The sequence below is a fragment of the Pipistrellus hanaki genome, assembly GCF_964339955.1.
Source record: "Pipistrellus hanaki genome assembly, chromosome: 5".
Lineage (NCBI taxonomy): Eukaryota > Metazoa > Chordata > Mammalia > Chiroptera > Vespertilionidae > Pipistrellus > Pipistrellus hanaki.
The window spans coordinates 81,339,525-81,363,018 of NC_140507.1; the positions used below are offsets into that span (position 1 = coordinate 81,339,525).

Sequence of the window (23,494 nt, forward strand, 5' to 3'; positions counted from 1 at the left end):
TTGGGGAGGGGAGGAGCAGCCCTTCTGGGGGCGGGCACCTGGCAGACCAGCCTGGCCTGAGGAAAGGGCCCGACACCAGGTGTATGCTGGCAGTATGGCCCTCCATCCCCCCTCCCCCAGCTTTCTAGAGGCCAATCTTCTTCCTTACCTGCTCTTACCTGTAGGGGTGTCCACAGCATCAGAGAAATTCACATCGGTTTGCAGCAGCAGCCGGGAGCTGCCATTCCTGCGTGGGAGGGTGGAGGGCGGGCTCTGCACAGGTGTGATGTGTGGCCAGGTGCGTGGCCAGGGGCTGGTTTTTACACCTGCCCACGGGGGAGCGGGAGGGAGGGCCTCAGGACATAGGGTCTATGGGTGCCACCGTTTGCCAGGGCTGCCATACCTGCCCCCCCCTCCACCTGGACCCCCTCCCCCATCTAAAAATCCCGCCTGAACCATGACCCAGAAGCCCTCAAATTCTGCGCATCCCTGTAGGACCCCCCTCCTTTCCGTTCCCCTCCCCGCAGCAGCCCCACCCGCTCTGTGGCCCCTTCCATAGCTGCCTGAACCCAATTTGCCATCCCTTTGCCACTCCTCCAAGCAGGCTGCCCCCTCTGGGTGCCTGTAGCCCCCTCCCCGCTCTCTGCCCTGTCCCTGACCCCACAGGCTGGGAACATCTGTGTTCAGCTCTCTCTCACCCAGACTGGAGCCCCTTGCGGTTGAGCCCAGCATCCCACCAGATCAGTCCTTGGCCGAAAACCGCTGGCAGTTCCTGAATAAGGCACCATGCATGCACCCAGAGGGTTCCCAGGCCGAGGGCCCAGGGCCCAGACACTGACTTCTGGAGTGTGTCAGGGACACCGCCCTACTGTTATGGACAGATCCTACGGCCATACGGAGGCCCCTGACCTCCGAGAAGGCTTGGGTCCCTCTCCTAGACACAGACCCTGGGAGCCAACGACGCGGTTGAAAGTTTTAGGGTCCCTCCAGTCCGGAGTGTTCCAGATTCCCCCACTCCCTGCCACCACGACCACCCCCCATGCCCATGATACCCCTAGGAGTGCAGGTAGACCAAGACCCAGGCTGTGGAGCACTTTATTCATTAGACCGAGAGCGCCACATGGCATCGCCCTGATGTCCCCGTCGGGGTGCTAGACTCCTGGCCACTGCGCGTCGTGTGGGCCGTCCCGCGCCGCTGGCCTCAGAAGCGCGTTCGTGGTGAGGGAGGACCGCGTGTAGTGGCCCCGCCAGGTGGCCTGGAGTATCTTGGCGGCCACCTGCTCCCTCATCAGCCGGCGGCGCACGACGAAGCCCCTCCAGATGGCCTGGATGAGCGTGGCCGCCTTCATCTGGCTCGGGGTCAGCCTGGCGCTCTGGGTGCTCAGCTGGGTGTCCTGGTCCGCGGTGCCCCGGCCCGTGCCCTTCACCACCCTCGTAGGCAGGGTGTAGCCGCACGTGTGGCACGTGCGGGGGCTGGCACCTACGAGCATCACGGCGCTGGGCACGTTGCCCAGCCTGGTGCTCAGCGACTGGCAGAAGGCGCAGGCGCGGGGCTGGCAGGCCTGGAAGCAGCGGTGGCCGGAAGTGGGCGTGGTCCTGTCGCTCACTTCCGCCCTGGAGCGGAGGAGCGGCACGAGCTGGGCCAGGCGCTTCCGGTGCCGGCGGGCGCTGAGGCCCCGCCACGAGGCCTGGATGGTGATGGCCGCCTTGAGGAGCCGCGCCAGGTCCCGGCGCGCGCAGTAGCCGCGCCAGGCGGCCTGGATGACTACCGCCCACTGGTGCCACACCCTGATCGTGCGGCGCACCAGGTAGCCGCGCGCGCACGCCTGGATGACCACGGCGGCCTGCAGGATGATCATCTCCATGGTGCGCACGGACGTCACCAGCAACCCCAGCCGCCGGGCGTCCACCAGCGCCTCCAGGCCCATGGCATCCCGCGGCTCGTCGCACCGGGGCGGCTTCCTGGCGCCGCAGAGGGTCTTGTCACCCCCCTTCATGGGCTCCACGGCAGCGCTGGGGATGGCGCCGTTCCACGTTGGGCCGCCAGCCATGGCAGCGTCCATGGAGACCTGGAGTAAAGCGGAAGTCAGAGGTGCCCCGTGACCGCGCACAGGAGCCACGGGGTCCCCCGAGCGACTCCCGGTTAAAAGGGGGGCCGCCAGGAACCGCTTGGTGAAGATTCATCACCCAGAAGCCCCCTGCGAACCCCGCCGCCGTGCAACCCAGGGATGGCCATGTCGTGGCCAGACGGCAGTAGGGACCGTTGGCGTTATGGCCGGCAGCGTACCCCTGGAACCCTTGGGGCCTTCCTGAGGGCCCTGGAGGCATGCTCCGCCGCCTCCTCGGAGGCCTCAGCCTTGGCCATGGAGCCATCTAGCATTCCGGAGGCCGCGCTACTATGCAAGGACGTGTAGGGTTCTCTAGCCAAGGAGCTCACGGTGGCTTCTCTGAGCCAGGTTCCCAGACACTGGCTTCCAAAATGCACTGGCACCCACTGGACGCCACCCCACTGGCCTTAGACTATACGGCAGCCCACTTGAGGCCACATGGGTGGCCCCTGACCTCCGGGAAGGTTTGAGATCCCCCCATCCCAGACACAGACCTCATATGCAAACTAGATGCCACAGTCCTGTCGTGAGCCAGTGTGGGTGGCCCCGATGTTACTGTAGAAGCCACCATCCCATAGGAATGGCTCCCGGGCATGTGAGCAGCCGAGGCTCTGAGGGACAAGGTGAGCCACTGACGCCTGTGAGCTCAGGGGGCCCTGTGTCCATTTGCACACTGGGGACCCCATGAGAAGTCACAAAGTGGGAGCTAGGGGCCCTCCCCCCGGTGGCTGGCTTCTGCTGCCGAGTTCGGGTGACCCTGCTGGCCCCGGTGTGCAAAACCTGGAGGCTAGGGAAGGACGGGGCGACACCATCATCACAGCCCCGGCTCAGCTGGGAGCTGCCCCTCCTCCGACCGCCTTTGGCCTTTGGAGTCTTGTCTTCTGCCAGGAAGTCATGGTCCGAGTCCACATCAGGTGACAGGGGATTCTCAGACATCCATGGGGTTGCCTCAAGGCCCATGGACTCCCTACGGAACAGGACTGCTGGGAGAGCCTCGTCCAGGGCCTGGCCATCTCTGGGCTCAAAGGCTGTTGTCCCATGAATGTGGCTCGACAGAGAGGCTCTGCAGAGCCATGGGCTCTTGGTGCACTCTGGCTCTGCCACTGGATTCCTAGGCCTGGGGCGGGGCTTGAGACCATGGTAAGGATGGGCGGTGAGTCCATTGAGTCTGGACCCCTGGGGAAGGCTGTGAGTTACGCTTTTGACTGTGGAGGGTGGACTAGCCTCGCAGGCCATGGACCTCAGACCAGGCTCTGACTCAGTCCACCAGTCATAAGTTCTGTGACCACACTAGAGGCCACAGAACCAGAAGAGACAGACACTTAGGCCCACCCCACTCACCCCTGAACCTAGGGCAGTCTTGGAGAGGTTACTAGTACAGGGTCTTACAGAGAGACTGCCTGCACCAGGTGCGGTAATCGGTCTGGGGGGCACCCTATCCACCACAGAACCTGAGGGTAGGGTCCTGGCCCTGTCACTGGCCACAAACACTGGAGGAGACTCTGGGCCACACCACCGATGACAAAGCCTGGAGAAGGGCTGTGGACCATGGCATTGGAGGTCCTGGCCTAGGCAGGCAGCTGATCACGGGTCACGGCTGAAGGGCTTGGGCCACACAATTGACCACGTAATTAACCACGTAACCTAGTGGAAGGCTGGGGCCACCCAGTGGATCTCAGACCCTGTGGGAAAGCTGAAGGTCTTGCCACCAACCTCAGTACCTGGGGCCACCGCTGTGCTCATCCTATTGGCTACAGAACCCGGCACTGAGAGACTGGCCATGCCCATCATAGGCTCCTGGCTGGAAGCATTTGATTGTTGATAACTGGATGTGGTGACTGTGGACATAAGGCACTGGTGGCCCACATGGATCAACATTGACCTGACCTGTGCTGGAGCCCACATTGGCCAGGGGAAATCTGAATGGACTCGGACCTGTTGGGCACAAAAGCCTGAGAGCAGCCAGCCCTGCCCCCACCTGCCCCTTGAAGCTTGTTCATGAGCCAAAGGGGTACCTGTCACAGAGGCCCAGAATGCCATGGGAGCCGTGCCACTGCCGATCTGAGATGGCCTTGGGCCCACAGCAGTTGCCACGATTCTCCGGCACACACTCCTTGTCACACCGGGAGACACAGGTCCTTGAGTCATATTTAGGAACTTTTCAGTGTCCAGGGTCCCAAGACACATTTGAGAGCATACCAGCAGCCACAGTGCCCTGACACATGCTTGTATCCAGGATCCCGAATAGAATGCCTGAAACAGCTGGTTCCCCGGCCTAGGCAAGAACCCCCTCCATGCATCACAGCTGCCGGGTAGAGGTTTGGGGCTGAAACAGTAACAAGAATGTTCTGTTTGGTGCCTCCCACCAAGACCGAATGGCTGATGAAACCCAGGGGACACCTCTCTGAGTTCAGGGGCCTGGACCTATGAGGTCATCCCATAACCCATCAGAAGATATTGACATGGATTCACCCCAGTGGCCAGAGATGGCTGGCTCAGCCCTCAGCCCATGCCACTAGCCCAGACAGATGTGTTGTATTCCAGGTGACTTCAGCCAGCAAGGGTGGATGACAGACAAGGGGCCACTGCATTCACTCTGGACAGGAGATCTGAACTTGCCTCGGGGCCCAAAGTAACAGTGATTGCATAACTCTTACTACTCATCACAGATGGCTGGCCTAGGCTGGGGGCCACACTATTGCCCATAGTTGCATGGGTTAGGCTAGGGCAGTGGTCGGCAAACTCATTAGTCAGCAGAGCCAAATATCAACAGAACAACGATTGAAACTTCTTTTGAGAGCCAAATTTTTTATACTTAAATGTCTAATGCCACTTCTTCAAAATAGATTCGCCCAGTATTGATATTTTGTGGAAGAGCCACACTCAAGGGGCCAAAGAGCCAAATGTGGCTCCCAAGCCGCAGTTTGCCGAGCACTGGGCTAGGGGCCACTCCGCTGGTCATAGATGGCTGTGTTAGGCTGGGGCTTACCCACAGACCTTAGATGGCTGGCCTAGAAGGCTCAGATAGGCTGTGGGGAGCTTACTGGCCATAGAAAGCTGGCCTGGGTTTGGAGCCACCTTACTGGTTGGTTACTGATGGCTAGGATGGGCTTGGGATCAATTTACTCATCAAAGATGGCTGCTGCTCAGAGGGACCACATGACCCACAGACAGTCCTGTCCTGTAGGGATTCTGGCACAAGCTATCTTTTGGACCCAGAGAGGTTTGGCTTGAGGACATATACCTCTTGTCCTGACCACCTGAGCTCCAGTGGATGCTCAAGGTCATATGACTGGACACTGAGCTGTGGCACAGAATGGGGATCAGCTCTGAGGCCAGGAAAGGCGAGTGGTGGAGGTTTGGGGCCATGTACCCATGACCCACTCTCTCCATCTCTCCCAGGTCCCCAGGCCTCTGGGACCTCCCCACGGCCTCCCCAGAGAGGAAGTCCTCTCTCTGAGCTGGCCTCCCAGGACTCCTCCTCTGCCAAGTTGACAGCAGTCAGCTGGCCACAGGCAGGGTACAAAGACTAAGTGGGCTACAGCGGCACAAACAGCTCTGGGACCTGCTCAAACTTAGGCCACAGCCTGCAGAACCCTTGGAGGAGCTTCTGGCCAGGTCAAGGTCATTGTCTGAGCCCTGTGGCAAACAGTTCACTGAGTATATAGCTCCCATGGGCAGCATGTGCCAGAAATGATACCCCGTGTTCAATTCTTCTCGAATGGATGTATGGGGAAGGGAGGGCATTAACTGGCTTTCTGGGGATGCTTCCCTGACGTTTGAATGCCCAGAGGTGACCAGGAGCCATGGAGCCAGGCAGCAGGATGCTCTGTTGTGTTTGGGTGCTTTGGGGGGGTCTGTGGTTGAGATAGGGGACTTTGCTCACCGGTGGCCCTGGGGAGACCAGAGGCCACCTTGTTGGTCATCTCATTCGGGCCCACAAGGGCCTGTGTATGACTTGGGGACTGAGTCCTCTGCATGGTCTCCGCAGGGACCGTGATTCTTGCAGACTTTTGGCGCTGATGGCTGATACACCTCAGGGGTCCCCGCTGGTGACCCCGAATGGCTGACACCAATAAGCACCCCCCCCCCATAGGTGGTGACAAACTGGTGGGAGTGGATGGTTATCCCACCACCCACAGTGCTGGCAAGCTTGCCTGGGGCCTCCCTGTCCTCCCCCAGGGATGCTGACAGACATGGGGCCATCGTGCTGGCCACATGTGGTTTGTGGGAGCTTGGGGCCACGCCACTAGTGGCTGCCACAGATGGCGGGGTGGCTGCAGGGGGAGCGGCTCAGGCAAACTGGGGCCTGCATCCCTCACCCCGAGTGGAGAGCTGATGCCGATTGGCCCGCCCCTGGGTGCACAGAGGCGTCTCCGTTATCCCATGACAGAGTGGGGTCCAAAACTGCAGTCAGGGGAACTGGAGAACGGTGATGGGCAACCTGGTGACCGAGGAGGCACCCGGACAAGCAGGGTGACCTCCTGACTGGCCCATCCCCCATCTTCTCCAACAGCCCTCCCAGGCCCCACCCCGGGACCCCTGACCTTGCTGGGCGGTGGCCTCACACGGCCCATGGTGGGCCCCCATGCAGCTGGCCGGCTCCTCCTGGAGTCCATCTTCCCCGGGACTGGCGTCACAGTCATCCTGCTTCCCAGTGTTTTCGAGGCGGCCCTTGGGAGGACGAGTTCAGTCTGGAGGGCTGCCTGAGACAAGGACTGGCTCAGGACTGTGCCCAGCTCCCTTTGGCACACCGCCTGGCTCAGGGCAGCCCGGTCTTGCTCCGTCAGGACCTTGCTGAGCACCTCCACCAGCGTGTTCTGGATGGCCTTCGTGAGTTCTGCCCGCAGCTCCCCCTGGGAAAGGGCACGGGACAGGGCAGTGCCCAGCTCGCCCCAGGACAGGGCCTTCACCAGTGCTGTGCCCAGCATGCCCGGGGGCAGGGCCTTGGCCATCGTGGTGCCCAGGACCTCCTTGGACAGCAGGGCCTGGTTCAGCACCGCCCTCGCTTCCCCCCGGGGGAGAGCTTTCGCCAGCAGAGCACGGATGTCCTCCTGGGAGCCCAGCACCGCGGCCAGCTCAGCGCACAGTGAGGCCAGCTGAGCGGCCCCCGGCTCCTCCTGGCAGGGCGCGGCCGGGCTTGTGGTCAGTGGCTGGGCCAGGGCGGCCCGGCTGTCACCCCAGGACTCGACGTTGCATGTGGAAGGTCCAGTGGACGCCAGCCGAGGCACCAGCATGGTCTGGGTCTTAGAGGCCCCCTGGCATGGGCTCTTGGTGGCTTTGTCCTGGGCACAGCCGTGGGCTGGGAGCTGGGTTAACCTGTCCTCTGGCTTTGCTCGGGACAAAGTGCAAAGGGAGCCGACGTGTTGACAGGGCTGGGTGGAGGCCTTGAACCCAGCCAGGAGTGGCTGGGACCGAGTCTTGCTGCCGAGCTCAGCGGCCTGGCGGGCAGCACAGAGGCACTTGGCTGTCTCTGTGGCCAGCTGGGCTTGGGAATGCGCCTTGGTCAGCCTCGCAGGCGGATGTGCTTGAGACGGGACCTTTATCACTTCCGTGGTCACAGGTGCCGGGGATGGCGTCTTGGCCAGACATGCGCCAGGATGGGCCAGGGTCGGGGCCGGGGTTAGCTTGGCAGGTGGATGTACCTGGGATGGGGGCTTGGACAGACACCTGGCGATGTTTGCCGGGGGCGGGGGCCTCATCTGCCTTGCCAGCAGATGTCTCTGGGGCGAGGCTGTGGTGGGACAGGTGGCCTTCTGTGCTCGGAGCAGGGGCTTGGCTGGGCACGGGCCCCGCTGTGCTTGGGGCAGAACCACCGCCATCTCTACCGGCGCACAGCCCTGGGACCGAACCTTCGGGACATCTGCTCTCAGCTGTTCCTGCGATAAGACCTTGGCCACGCTGGTGTTAGACGTGGCTGTCATTTTCACCTGCTTCTGGGAGAAGAAGGCCTTGATTTTCTCGGCTTCCGCAAAAGGCCTAGATGGAGCCTTGGGAGCCCCAGCCCCCAGATGTGGTGGGGGGCAGTATTTCACCTTTCCCTCAGGCAAGTGTGAATGGGACGAGACTTGGACCGCGCCTGCCATCTGCCTCCCGGGCACCACAGCCTTGGCCTTCAGTCTGTTCAGGTCTGTGTGTGACGACGAGGTATTGGGAATCCCATCCGCCACGGCTGCTGGAGGCGAAGCGTCCAGGTTTTCATCTGCGGGAGGAGACAGGCAGAGGTTCCTGATGACGGTGGCCACGGAGCGTAACTGGGCCGGCGTCTTGATGATCATGGCTGCCAGGCGTGTCTGGGTAGGGGTCTGGGTCACTGAGTCTCCTGGGAGCATCTGAGATGGGGTCTGGGTCACTGAGTCTCCTGGGAGCGTCTGAGATGGGGTCTTGGCTGTCGCAGCCCCCGGACATGTCTGCAGGAGGGACTTGGCTATCGGGGCTGTTGGGCACATCAGGGGCAGCGTGGGCTTGGCCATCACAGGCACCGGGCAGGTCTGTGCCGGGGGCTTGATAATTGAGGTCATGGCAGCCGGTTGTCTCAAGGCTGTTGGTCGCATCTGAGCTGGGGTCTTGGCCATCGGGGCTGCCGGGCCCGGCTGGGGCGGGGTCTTCGTTGCCATTGTGGATGTTGGGCCCGGCTGGGCTGGGATCTTGTTCAAGATTGCTGCCAGGCATGACTGGAGTGTGGTCTTGGCCACGGGGTCGGCTGAGTCCAGCTGAGGTGGGGTCTTGGCTATTGTTACCCTGGGCCTCGGGCAGTGCTGGGCTGCGGGTTTGTGCATTGAGGAGGCCAAGCACGAATGGAGTGGAGTCTTGGTCGTCGAAGATGCTTGGCCCGCCTGGGGCGGGGCTCTGAGGACCTCTGTTTCCACCTGGGCCTGCGCCTGGGTCTTGAGGGGGGCGTGAAGTGTCTGGGCAATCCTTTCACAGGGTGGCCCGAGGGCTCCTGCCTTGCTGGCTCTGCCAGTCACTTTCTTGGTCTTCGTGCAGTCCCCTTCGGAGTGGCTAAGGCTGGAACTTCGGATGGTTCTGGTGAGCAGGCAGGGGTGGTACTTTGCATTCAGACCCACTGGACACGGAAGTTGGAGGGAAGTCTGGTGTGGCAGGAAAGTGGCCGTAGGGCCTCCGGTGGCACCAGGAGCCTGCACGCCGGGCCGTGGGACGCCTGGGGGCTGCAGCAGGGCCAGCTGGAGGGCACAGGCGGCCAAGCTGTCATCAGAAGGGACCTGGGTCTCCTTATTCACCATGACAGGTGGGGCCAGGAGATGCCTGTCCTCTTCTGTGTGCTGGAACCGCACCAGCTCAGGGTGGTGGTAAGGGATGTTCTCCTCGTCCACTTTCGATTTTCTCTCCGCTGCCTTGCCGTACCGGAGGCGGCGTTTGGTATTGAAGCGCCGCCAGGCCGCGTGGACGCCTTTAGCTGCCAGTATGTGGGTGGTCAGCTTCCTCCGGAGCTGGTGGCCCCTCCAGTTGGCTTGGATGAGGGTGGCTGCACGAGACTTCATCATGTCCATCTCATCCACCAGGATGTTCTTGAAGGCCTGGCTCTCGACCACAGCCCGGAGGCGCGGGATGCGGTGAGGCGCCCCCTTGTCCTTGTCAGGCTGTAGCAGGAGGGCCTTCCTGGATGCAGCAGGTGTCCCTGCTTTGCCTTGGTAACTGGGGGTGGGCGGGGCATGGTGGGAGCGCTGCCCGCTAGGTGAAGACTGTAACCATGTTGCTTGTGGCATTGTCTTGGTTCCTAGGTGGATCAACTCTGCCTGTGGGGCGGCGGGGAGGTAGTCAGAGAGTGAAGTTGTGCAGACAAGAGGGGTCCTGGCTGGAGCAAGCGCTTGCCCCGGGACCTACATCCTGTCCCTGGCACCTTGTAATCTTCCTCCCGCCCATTGCAGCCCTCTCCATCCTGGCCCCCTGGCCCCCTGGCCCCCTGAAGCTGGAACATTCTGTGAGCACAGCACTGATCACACTATTTTGAGAATTTCCTGTGTGTGTGTGTATTGTTATTTCCCTCTCCCAATTGACTATCAATTCCTAGAGGGCAAGAAACAGGTCTGAGTCATGCCTGTGTCCCCATCGCAGTCATAGAGTCTGGTTTCAGGATGTGAATGGGTAGGTGTTGGGTGAGTGACGAACTTGACTAATAAGTGAGTGGGTGAGTGGATTGGAAGTCGAATGAATAGACGAATGCATGACTTAATACTGGATGGGTAAATACATCTGTGGGTGAATGAATGGTAGGTCAGTTGGAGGGATAGTTGAAAGGTTGGATGAAAGGATGGATGCATAAATGAAGTTGATGAATTTATGAGAAGATCAATACAAACAGAAATGGACATCCTAGCTGGTTTGGCTCAATGAATAGAGCATCAGCTACGGACTGAAGGGTCCTGGGTTTGATTCTGGTCAAGGGCACAGGCCCAGGTTGTGAACTTGATCCCCAGTAGGAGGTGTGCAGGAGGCAGCCAATCAATGATTCTCGCTTTGAAATCAATTTGGAAAAAAAAAAATTTTTTTTTAAAGAAATGGACACATGAATGGAGGGGTATATGGCTAGGTAGAAGGATGAGTATATGGATGGTGGATGGATGGATGGATGAATAGATGGGTGGATGGATAGGTGAGTTTGTAAATGGGTGACTGGGTAAATAGATGATTAGATATTTGGATGGAGGGATAGATGAGTGGGTAGAGGGAGTGAGGAATGGATGGAAAGATAGAGGTATGGATTTGTGGATGGATAGGTAAAATCTGAGTAGATAAATGAGTGTGTGAATGGAGAGAGTTTAAGGTATTGGTGGACCGGCCGAAACCGGTTTGGCTCAGAGCGTCGGCTTGGGGACTGAAGTGACCCGGGTTCAATTCCGGTCAAGGGCATGTACCTTGGTTGCGGGCATATCCCCAGTGGGGGGGGTGCAAGAGGTAGCTGATCGATGACTCTCATCGATGTTTCTAGCTCTCTATCTCTCTCCCTTCCTCTCTGTACAAAATCAATAAAATATATTTTATAAAAAATAAAATAAAATAAGGTATTGGTGGACCGATTAGTGGATCTGTGAATGGATGGTGCATGACTGACAGATGATGGATAGATTAATGGCAGATGGAAGGGTGGGTAGAAGGAAGAATGAGGAAATGGCTGTGGTTTTCAGAAGTACCTGTTGCAGAGAGGATTGGGATGCTGTCAAGCAATCCTGATACATAACCTGGAGCCTGTCTGGCTAAAGTCCCTCCCCCTGCCACCCTCCCCTCTGGTTGGACCAGTCTGACTCTCGCCTAGCCATCTTCATACCTGAGAGGATCACAGAGTTGGAGGAGGAGCAGGAAGAGAAGGTACAATCTCAGAAGTCAGCTTGCAAGAGTAATCAGCCTTCACCCTTCATCCCATGCAATGTGCAGCAACACTGCCCTGGGCTGGCTCTGTGCTCAAGACCAACGTAAGAGATGTTAAAAGCAAAAGTTAAAAATTAAAATGTCAAGGAAACCCAACACTTTTAAGTCCACTCAGATGTATGTACAAGAAAGCATATTCTGGTGTTATTTTGTATGTAACAACAAAACAACTGGAAATAACCAAAAAGGTGATGGCTAGGGGGTCAGTTACAAATGCATGAAGAAGGGTGTTCCAGAATGTTCATCGCTGTATTCGTTAGAAAACTAAAAACTGAAAACAATCCAAATGCTTTATCAACAAGATGTTGCTTAAATTCATCAACAGAACACTTGTAGAGTGGTACGCTATCCAGTCACTAGAAACAGTGTCCAGATCCACAAGAATAGCTAAAATAAAAAATATGGCCTGGCCGGCATGGCTTAGTGCTTAAACATCAACCTATGAATCAGGAGGTCATGGTTCGATTCCTAGTCAGGGCCCATGTCCAGATTGTGGGCTTCACACCCAGTGTGGTGTGTGCAGGAGGTAGCCAACCAATGATTCTCTCACATCATTGATGTTTCTCTCTCTCTCTCTCTCTCTCTCTCTCTCTCTCTCTCTCTCTCTCTCTTACTTCCTCTCTGTAATCAATAAAAAATATATATATATTTTTAATATGGACCACTTGGGGAAATTGTCAGTATCTTGAAGGCAACATAATCCACACTGCTGAATATACTCAAGAGGTCTAACTGTTTATACCCATCAAAAGAAAAATAAATTTCATATAATCAATATCTGTAGATATAAAAGGCTAATGTACAAAGTGTCCCCTCGGGAGTTCAACCAGGAGACTGGGAGTTGGATCACTTGCTATGACATGTGCTTACCACCAGGGGGCAGCACAGAATGAAAGGGCCCAGCTGGCAGCAAGCAGCTGGAAGGAAGGCCTCAGTTGGCAGCCAGAAGGCCCTGATCACCAGCCAGGCCTAGGGACCATACCTGTGCACAAATTTCATGCACCAGGCCTTTAGTATCAATATAAATATCAATATAATTACTGACTTATTTGTAAATCAGTGTACCACATTCAACAGTTAGAAAAAATGAGCTCAGTGATATATGTGTATCTCACATACATTATTATTTATTTTTTTTAATATATATATTTTATTGATTTTACATAGAGAGGAATTGAGAGGGACAGAGAGTTAGAAATGTCGATGAAAGAGAAACATCGACCAGCTGCCTCTTGCACACCCCCTACTGGGGATGTGCCTGCAACCAAGGTACATGCCCTTGACCGGAATCGAACCCGGAACCTTTCAGTCCGCAGGCCGACGCTCTATCCACTGAGCCAAACCGGTCCGGGCTCACATACATTATTTTGAGTGAAAGAAAACAAATCGGTTATTCTAACTATAGAAAAGAAAAGGGAACAGAAGTTAAGCTCTGCAATTAGAAATCAGTATAGGCCCTCGCCAGGCCGCTCAGTTGGTTAGTGTCATCCCTGATACCACAAATTTGCAGGTGCCATCCCTTATTTAGGCCCATGGAAGCAGCAACCAATGAATGGGTAAGTAGGACCAGTTGGTGTTCTCTCTCCCTCAAAACATGGGTGGCTGGGAGGGGACAAAAATAGGCCTTAGAGATAATCATGTGCGTTTGTGTGGATTGTGAAAATTAAAACTCATGGGTAAAATACAGCCGAAACCGGTTTGGCTCAGTGGATAGAGCGTCGGCCTATGGACTGAAAGGTCCCAGGTTCGATTCCTGTCAAGGGCATATACCTTGGTTGTGGGCACATCCCCGTAGGGGGTGTGCAAGAGGCAGCTGATCAGTGATTCTCTCTCATCGATGTTTCTAACTCTATCCCTCTCTCTTCCTCTCTGTAAAAAATCAATAGAATATATTAAAAAACAAAACAAAACAAAACAACTCATGGGTAAAATACAAATATTCTTTAAAAAAAAATGACCAGTTATCAAAAGAATACTATAGGCAAGCATGTACAAATCACCAAGGTAATTCATTATATCTAGAAATTTAAAAGACAGCCTATGATTTTTCAAAAAAATGTCAAAAAGGTGTTTTATCGCCCTAGTTGGTTTGGCTCAGTGGATAAAACGGCCTGGGGACTAAAGGGTCCCAGGTTTGATTCCAGCCAAGAGCACATGCCTGTGTTGCATGTGCCCTTGGCTGGAACACCCCCCCACGCTCCCAAGTAGGGGATGTGCAGAAGGCAGCCAGTCAATGATTCTTTTTTTAAATATATTTTATTGATGTTGTACAGAGAGGAAGGGAGAGAGATAGTTAGAAACATCAATGAGAGAGAGTCATCAATCAGCTGCCTCTTGCACACCCCCTACGGGGGATATGCCCACAACCAAGGTACATGCCCTTGACCGGAATCGAACCCGGGACCTTTCAGTCCCCAAGCCGACACTCTATCCATTGAGCCAAACCGGTTTCGGCTCAATGATTCTTTTTCATCATTGATGTTTCTATCTCTCTTTCTCTCTCCTTTCCTCTCTGAAATCAATTTAAAAAAAAATATTTTTTAAAAGGTGTTTTATCAAATGCAATGGCTATTTCTTTTTTTTTCTTTTTTTTTCGGGGGGGCAGTAATTCTCACCTGAGGATATTTTCCCATTATTTTTAGGGAGAGTGGAAGGGAGAGGAAAAGACAGAAAGAAACATTGATGTGAGAGACAAATGATTGGTTGCCTCCTGCATGCACCCCGACCAGGGCCAGGGAATCTGCAGCCAAGGTATATACTCTGGACCCTTCATTCTGCTGGCAGACGTTCTATCAGCTGAGCCAAACTGGCTAGGGCTGCAATGGCTGTTTCTAATAACAACTTATAAAAATAGAATAGTATTAAAGATGGTAAGGCTAACCACCAAACCACAGCAAATGCCACTTTAAATGGTGAAATCCTAAAGTCATTTGCACTAAAGGAACAAGATGCACAGATGGTCCAGCCAGCTTGGCTCAGTGGTCACAGTTCAATTCCCAGTCAGGGCACATGCCCGGGTTGTGGGCTTAATCCAAGTGTGGGGTGTGATTCTTATCATTGATGTTTCTCTCTCTCCCTTTCTCTTTGAAATCAAGCAAAATATTTTTTTTTAAAAAGATGCACAGTTGCCCACCCCCACTACAGGTATCATTTTTTTTTAACATATATTTTATTGATTTTTCACAGAGAGGAAAGGAGAGGGATAGAGAGTTAGAAACATCGATGAGAGAGAAACTGATTCAGTTGCCTCTTGCACACTCCCTAGTGGGTATGTGCCCGCAACCAAGGTACATGCCTTTGACTGGAATCGAACCTGGGACCCTTGAGTCCACAGGCTGACACTCTATCCACTGAGCCAAACCAGTTAGAGCAGGTATCATTTTTAAAAGCAAAATGACAAGGACTTGAATAACCAGTGTAAGTATTTTTATTAATTGTTGGTTTGTTGTTGACAGTATTACAGATGTCCCCCATTTTTCCGTCTCCATCCAGTTCCCGCCCCATCCCAGGCCTTCGCCGTTATTTACAACTAGTGCCTGGTGCATGGATTCGTGCACATTAAAAGGAAATTAATTAGCCGAGACCAGTTTGGCTCAGTGGATAGAGCGTCAGCCTTCGGACTGAAGGGTCCTGGGTTCGATTCCAGTCAAGGGCATGTGCCTTGGTTGTGGGCACATCCCCAGTGTGGGCATGCAAGAGGCAGCTGATCGATGACTCTCTCTCTCATCGATGTTTCTCTTTTTTTTTTTCTTTTTTTTAAAATATATGTTATTGATTTTTTACAGAGAGGAAGGGAGAGAGATAGAGAGAGAGAAACATCGATGAGAGAGAAACATCGACCAGCTGCCTCTTGCACACCCCCTACCGGGGATGTGCTCGCAACCAATGTACATGTCCTTGACCGGAATCGAACCTGGGACCTTTCAGTCCGCAGACCGACGCTCTATCCACTGAGCCAAACCGGTTTCAGCTCATTGATGTTTCTAACTCTCTCTCTCTCCCTTCCTCTCTATAAAAAAAATCAATAAAATATATATTTTAAAAAAATGAAATTAATTAGAGGATGGCCAGTGGGGTGGGACTGGGGAAAAAAATGTTAGACAGGCCATGGAGCCAACCTCCTGCCATCCCTCTCTGCTGGCAGCACAGGGCTAGAAAGGTGTCTGCAGAATGCACTGGGTCCCTCTAGCAGGTGGGGTTCCTCGGCCTGGCCTGCGGGGATCGGCCGAAACCAGTTCTCTGACATCCCCTGAAGGTCCCAGATTGAGAGAGGGTGGTTCGGGATGGGGAGGGGGCGGAGGGTGGGGTGGGAACCTGGTGGAGGGGGGAAGAAATGAGGAACCTTTGTAATAATATGAACAATAAAGATTGATTTAAAAAAAAAAAAAAGAGAGAGAGAGAGAGAGAGGGTGGTTCTCAGGTGACACACCTCAGAATTGGGCTCCCTCCTCTCTGGTTCTGGGGTCTATCAACCCGAGAACCGCCACTACCAACTTACCACAGTTCAGCAGTTCTGCCCCCTGGTGGACAGTGTGCATCATAGCTACTGGTCAGATGGTTGCTTAGCCTTTTATATATATAGACTAGAGGCCCGATGCACGAAGATTCGTGCAAGAATGGGCCTTCGCCTGGCTGCCAGCACCACCTTCACTCTGGCTGGAGCCACCTTTCTGCTCTGGCCCAGAGCTGCTTTCCACCTTCCCACGCCGCGCAGAGGCCCAGAGCGGCTGGGGTGGTGCAGAAAGCCTGCGTTGTCTCATGGCGATGACACAACCCCCGGTCTCTCAGCACTTGCATATGCTAATTAACTTGCCGTTTTTGTTGGGTTAAGTTGCATACTCACTCCTGATTGGCTGGTGGGCATCACAAAGGCACAGTCAATTAGCATGTTACTCTTTAATTAGTGTAGATAGCTATAATCTGGAAATAGCCTGAGTGCCCATCAGTAGATGAGTGGATGGAAAAGCTCTGGTGCATTTACACAGTGTAAGTATTTGAAAAGGAGAGCAGGGGCCACCTTGACATGGATTCACCCTGGGCTGCCATACCTGAATTGTCTGAATTGTCTACCTAAAAGACGCAAGACATTCTAACTTTATTATTTATTTTTAAGTATATTTTATTGATTTTTTACAAAGAGGAAGGGAGAGAGACAGAGAGCTAGAAACATTGATGAGAGACATTGATCAGGTGCCTCCTGCATGCCCCCCACCAGGGATGTGCCCGAAACCAAGGTACATGCCCTTGACCAGAATTGAACTTGGGACCAGTTTCGGCAAGACATTCTAATTTTAAAAAATAGCCCTGCTGATGTGGCTCAGTGATGAGCATTGACCTATGAACCTGGAGGTCACGGTTCAATTTCCAGTCAGAGCACATGCCCGGGCTGTGGGCTCCGCCCCACTGGGGGATGTGCAGGAGGCAGCCGATCAATGATTCTCTCTTATCATTAAATTTCCTATCTCTCTTTCCCTCTCCCTTCCTCTCTGAAATCAATTTTAAAAAATGTATATTTTTAAAAGGGTACATAGGTTTGATCCCAGCACTGGTCCCTGGCCCTGGCTGGGGCATGTGCAGGAGGGCATGTTAGATGTTTCTCTCTCGCTTTCTCCCTTCCCCTCTCTCTGAAAATCAATGAATGAGGATTAAAAAAACAAACATATCTATAAATATATATTTATATATTCTGCATTTAAATATGTACTATTAATGTATTAATATTTATAATTTTGAAATGTAATTTATATAAACGTGTATACATTTAAAATGTATACATACACACTTTAAATAATTATAAAGGCAGTGTTTATTAAAATACATTTCATTTTCAAAATTGAGCTATCGGCAGTTAAAGTGTGTATACATTTTTTTTGGACAGCCTGTGTGTGTGTGTGTGTGTGTGTGTGTGTGTGTGTGTGTATGTATATATCAAAAATATATATTTATTTGCTGTTAATCTCACCTGAGGATATTTTTTTCATTGTTTTCTAGAGAAAGTTGAAAGGAGGGAAGGAGAGGGAGTGAGAAAGAGAGAAACATTGATGTAAGAAAGACATCGATTGGTTGCTCCTGCACGGGGATTGAACCTGCAATGCAGTTACATGCCCTTGACTGGGAATTGAACCCTTGACCCTTCAGTGCACAGGCCCACGCTCTAACCCCTGAGCCACGCCAGCCAGGGGTACATTTACATACATTTTTAATACCTACCTGAGGATATGTTCATTGATTTTTAGAGAGCAGAAGGGGGAGAGAAAGTAAAGAGAGAGAGAAACATTACGAGAGAGAGAAACGGATCCGTTGCCTCCGGTATACACCCTGATCCCCACCCTGACCAGGAATTGAGTCTACAACTTTTCAGTGCACTGGACAATGCTCCAACCAACTGAGCCACACTGGCCAGAGCTGTGTCTGTATATTTTTATCTTCCGTCTTTCCTAAGGCACATGGATGCATACAAAACCAGCAGCTTTGCCGAAAGGAGCAGGAGGCTTGGCTCCACTCCAGGCTACAAAGTTTCATTGTAGAAAGTAAATATATCCCAGATACCAGGGCCTCCGCTTGGATCGCTGGGGGGCGTGGCCGGCCTGCAAAACACCACAGATCCCTCGCCCAGGCCGCCCAATTCCCCAAGGGAATCCCCACCCTGATCCGGGACACCCTTCAGGGCAAACCACCTGGCCCCCACCTGTGCACCAGGACTCTATCCTATCTAATAAAAGAGTAATATGCAGATTGACCATCGCTCCAACACACAATAGCTGCCCCTATGTGGTCAAAGATCCTGCCCCCATGTGGACACAAGATGGCCACCACAAGACGGCCAGCAGGGGAGGGCAGTTAGGAGGCACCAGGCCTGCAAGGGAGGGCAGTTGTGGGTGATCATACAAGCAAGGGAGGGCAGTTGGGAGGCACCAGGCCTGCAAGGTAGGGTAGTTGAGAGGGACCAGGCCTGCAAGTGAGGGCAGTTGAAGGCGATCAACCCTGCAGGGGAGGGCAGTTAGGGGTGACCAAGCCGGCTGAGGAGGGAAGTTGGGGGCAAATGGGCTGGCAGGGGAGCAGTTAGACATCTATCAGGCTGGCAGGGGAGTGGTTAGGGGGTGATCAGACTGGCAGGCATAAGTGGTTAGGGGCAATCAGGAAGGCAGGCAGGCGAGTAGTTGGGAGCCAGCAGTCCTGGATTGTGAGAGGGGTCCCAGGTTGGAGAGGGTGCAGACTGGGCTGAGGGACAACCTGCGCCCGCCCCCATGCACAAATTTCATGCACCAGGCAATATCATTAGTTATTAATGATTAGTTATTAATGATATTAAGGCAATATCATTAGTTATTAATAATGATAGAAGACTAACCATAAGGTAAATGAAACTCTAGGTGGTTTCCTAGGGCTTAGGGAGGGCTTCCAAGGAAGGGCAGATCTGGAACAGGTTTGGACCGCCTCGGAGCACATGTGGTTTGGCCTACCCAGGAGCGGAGATGTTTGCTGGCTCGGCCATGCCGGAGCTGGTCTGGAGTTGCTGGGCATGGAAAAGGTGGAGGAGCCGGGGATCAGCAGCTGGTGATGGAAGCACACACGGGGAGCCCGGGTGCTGGGTGGGGCAGGAGGCCCGCGGTGCACGGGCCATGTGAGGGCTCCGGTTTGGAGGTCGGGAAGACTGGAGAAAGACTGCCACCAGGTGAAGACTGAAAAGTCACAGAGGGATGACGATCACACCCACTGATGGTGTGTACCCGAGGCACGCTCCCCCCGGGAGCCTCCACACTGAGCCTTCTGGCAGGTGAGTCTCTATGTCTCCACACGGTCCTCCCCTGATAAAGATAACATTGTACTCACTGGAAGGAGACAAAGGAACTTCTTTGTCACAGAGTACACACTGAGGGGATCATGTAAAGATTTAAATAATCCAAAAGGAGGCAGAAACAGGGGAGTAAAGCACTAAAACTTGGAGAGGGCAGAAAGAAAAACAGTAACATGGTAGACTTAAATTCAGCTGTATCGCCGAAACCGGTTTGGCTCAGTGGAGAGTGTTGGCTTGTGGACTGAAAGGTCCCAGGTTCGATTCCAGTCAAGGGCATGTACCTTGGCTGAGGGCACATCCCCAGTGGGGAGTGTGCAGGAGGAGGCAGCTGATCGCTGTTTCTAACTCTCTATCCCTACCCCTTTCTCTCTGTAAAAAAAATCAATAAAATATATATATTTAAAAAAAAAATTTTAAAAATTCAGCCGCATCATTAATTATGATGATAACGGACTAGACCAGCGTTTTTCAACCGCTGTTCCGCGGCACACTAGTGTGCCGCGAGATGTTGCCTGGTATGCCGTAGGTGCAGACAAGAATTTTATAATTTTTCACTATTTTGTTTACTTAATATTTCATAATAAAGTAATTATAAAATACTTTCTTTGTGTTTATTTGACTCCTATTCAAGAGAATTACTTTATATATAGTCAATATAGGCACAGAGTTAAATTTTTTAACATTTTCTAATGGTGGTGTGCCTCGTGATTTTTTTCATGAAACAAGTGTGCCTTTGCCCAAAAAAGTTGAAAAACACTGGACTAGACACTTCGAGTGTTGACCAGAATTAATTACTTTTCAGAGACTCATCCAACCCCTCCTTTCACGATGAACATTCTGGCTTCACCTGTGTGATAGCCGGAGTGTCCAGCACCCCTCCCAACCTTCACCCCAGCCCCAAGACGGCCAGGCCCATCGAGAACAAGAGGTGCCTGGCTGGTGTGGTTCAACGGTTGAGCTTTGACCCAGGTACCAGAAGGTCATGTTCAATTCCTGGTCAGGGCACATGGAGTTCGGGTTGCAGCTCCATCTCCAGTAGGGGGCATGCAGGAAGTAGCGGATTGATGATTCTCTCTCGTCATTGATGTGTCTATCTCTCTCTCCCTCTCCCCTCCCCTCTCTGAAATCAATAAAAACATTTTTTTAAATCTATATTTTATTGATTTTTTACAGAGAGGAAGGGAGAGGGAGAGAGAGCTAGAAACGTCGATGAGAGAGAAACATTGACCAGTTGCCTCTTGCACACACCCCATCGGGATGTGCCCACAACCAACGTACATGCCCTTGACCAGAATCGAACCTGGGACCCTTCAGTCCGCAGACCGACGCTCTACCACTGAGCCAAACTGGTTTCGGCCAATAAAAACATTTTTTTTTAAAATGAGAGAACAGCCAAAACCAGTTTGGCTCAGTGGACAGAGCGTTGGCCTGCGGACTCAAGGGTCCCAGGTTCGATTCCAGTCAAGGGCATGTACCTTAGTTTCAGGCACATCCCCAGTAGGGGGTGTTCAAGAGGCAACTGATCGATGATTCTCTCATCAATGTTTCTAGCTCTCTATCCCTCTCTCTTCCTCTCTATAAAAAAAACAATAAAAATATTTTTTTTTAAATGAGAGAACAAGGGTCAATGTGAACTGAGTCATAAGAGCAAATGGATCCTAACTGGTTTGGCTCAGTGGATAGAGCATCAGCCTTCGGACTGAAGGGTCCCAGGTTCAATTTCGGTCAAGGGCATGTACCTTGGTTGCGGGCACAACCCCAATAGAGGGTGTGCAGGTAGCAGCTGATTGATGTTTCTCTCATATCAATGTTTCTAACTCTCTATTTTTCTCCTTTCCTCTCTGTAAAAAAAATCAATAAAATATATTTTTAAAAGAGTAAATGGGTCTAAGGCCAGCTCCCCTGAGGTGGGCCCCTGATGTCTGGAGAAGCCACATACTGTGTGTGTTAGTTGTTTATGTTGTTTCTGGTTTGCCTCCCCAATTAAGACTGAGCTACCCACAGGTGGGATAGCTGTCTCTTGTTTACTTGTGGATCCCCAGAGCCTAGAACAGCCCACAAAGTGCTTACTAGATGTGTATAGATGGATGCATGCATAGATGGACAGGATGGATAGATGAATAGATGAATGGATACAGGAACTGGATAAATGGATGGATGGATGGATGGATGGATGGGTAGAGTCCAACCTTCAAAACTTGGACTTGGCAGCTTTAAGGTCTGAACTAGTCCATCCTAGGGACCATCCTAGAGTTTTAGCAAATACATGGTCCAACCTTTTGGGGGAATTCAACCAGACAACAGAGTAAGAGAAAGGGGAATACAAGGGATCTAAAGGAAGAATAGGGCCCCCAAACATACAAGCTGAGTGGCTGCCTTGGCAATTCTGAGTAAACCCCCTGAGCCTCAGTTTGCCTGTCACACAAGCTCAGCCCACTTTGCTAGGCTCCCAAGACGTGGCAGACTCTGCAGGCTGGGCCTCCGGGCAGAAACCCCACCACCAGGCCTTGGGGGACTTCAGTGCTCGCTCTGCTCTGAGGGGCAGGCGGGCTGATCCCTCCTCTGAGCCTGGAAGGCCCAAGGGGACTCGGGGGACACTGGGGACCAGGGAAGAATGATCAGGTCCCCATGTACCCCCACTAAGCCCTCCAAAAGCTCCACTCACCTGCCCCTGAAGCTGAGCCTAACAGCCTGAATGCCCAAGCTCGGGGCCTTGGTGTCAGGAAGGCTTTGTGACTCACAGCCACCTTCCGGCCAATCAACGCCAGCTCCCGGGAGGAGGGGGCTCTAGAGGGCAGACTCCGGAGGAGGCGGGCAGAACCTGGGTCAGAGCCCAGAGTCGGGCTGGCTGATACCAGCCCATCCTGAGCAGACATTAGGGCTCTGACCACAGAAGTGACCCAGCTCCACCTCCGTGTGTCTGAAATAGCCTGTCCCCTGGGCGTTAGCTGAGCACCTAGTTTGGGCCGAGATCTGATCCGAGTCTGGGGACACAACCCAAGTAATGTGGGGCTGTGAACGTCAGGAAGGGATCCAAGACGGGGTGGGATGGGCTGGCCCACAGGGAGGAGTTGGTCCTGCCCAAACTGGGAGAAGGGTGTTTCAGGCGGAAGGCACAGTCCAGGCAAAGGCCCTGGGTGGGAGCAAGCTGGGCATAAGAAGGGACAGAGAGGAAGCTGATGTGGAGGTAAGGGAGAGAGACGAGGGCGGGAGGGGCCATAACTGGGGCCTAGGAGAGGAGCAGGGTTGTTTGGGTTTTATTAAGAAGGCACCTAGGAGCCATGAGGGCTTAAAACAAAGAAAACTCTGACTTTCTTCTTTTTAATATATTTTTATTGATTTCAGAGAGGGAGAGGGAGAGAGATAAACATCAATGATGAGAGAATCATTGATCGGCTGCCTCTTGCAAGCCCCCAACTGGGGATGGAGCCCACAACTGCAACCTGGGCGTGTGACCTGACCGAGAATTGAACCATGACCTCCTGGTTCATAGGTTGACACTCAACCACTGAGCCACACTGGTGGGGTTTCTTCTTAGAAAGCAAGCTGGTGTCGCCGAAACCGGTTTGGCTCAGTGGATGGAGAGTCGGCCTGCGGACTGAAAGGTCCCGGGTTCGATTCCGGTCAAGGGCATGTACCTACCTTGGTGGAGGGCACATCCCCAGAAGGTGGTGTGCAGGAGGCAGCTGGTCGATGTTTCTGACTCTCTATCCCTCTCTCTTCCTCTCTGTAAAAAATCAATAAAATATATTTAAAAAAAAGAAAGCAAGCTGGTGCCTGTGTCTGGCTCTGAGGACAAAGGCTGCTTAGGGTGGGGCTGGGCCCAAAGCCCCTTGGGATCCACACACGGCCTTATGGAAATGAGCATTGACTTTTTATTATTATTATTGATTTTTTACAGAGAGAGAGAGAAACATGGAGCAGCTGCCTCCTGCACACCCCCCACTGGGGATGTGTCCGCAACCAAGGTGCATGCCCTTGACCAGAATCGAACCTGGGACCTTTCAGTCCGCAGGCTGACGCTCTAACCGCTGAGCCAAACCGTTACGGCTGGGCATTGACCCTCAGCCACGGTCTTGGCGAAGGAAGTGAAGCTGCCATCCCCAGGCACCTCCTGGGGCTGGCCGGCTGAGGCCTGGTGTGAATGAATCACTGCTGGCAGGGCCGAGGCTGACACACACCTTGGCCCCCGCTCAGCAGGGTCCCGCCAAAGCCACAACAG

At 53.3% G+C, this 23,494-nt stretch overlaps 1 protein-coding gene across 1 annotated transcript; it reads right to left on the reverse strand.

Moving 5' to 3' along the window:
- Positions 1–1,072: 1,072 nt before the first annotated feature.
- On the reverse strand, positions 1,073–21,960 carry IQCN (IQ motif containing N). Its single transcript, XM_084884675.1, has 5 exons — positions 21,938–21,960; positions 18,938–19,156; positions 11,374–11,501; positions 6,635–9,844; positions 1,073–2,048 (listed from the first exon to the last, which is right to left on the reverse strand). The coding sequence occupies exons 4-5, from the start codon at positions 9,812–9,814 to the stop codon at positions 1,131–1,133; spliced, it is 4,098 nt and encodes a 1,365-aa protein (XP_084740801.1). The 5' UTR covers positions 9,815–9,844; positions 11,374–11,501; positions 18,938–19,156; positions 21,938–21,960; the 3' UTR covers positions 1,073–1,130.
- Between the last annotated feature and the right edge of the window lie 1,534 nt (positions 21,961–23,494).

Bases quoted from the DNA above. Each gene is read 5' to 3' on its own strand.
- IQCN (XM_084884675.1), bottom strand. From the start codon at position 9,814: ATGCCACAAGCAACATGGTTACAGTCTTCACCTAGCGGGCAGCGCTCC. The intron at 2,049-6,634 runs GTCAGGGGTCCC...GCTTTACTCCAG, and splicing joins TGAGGCCACCGCCCAGCAAG to GTCTCCATGGACGCTGCCAT.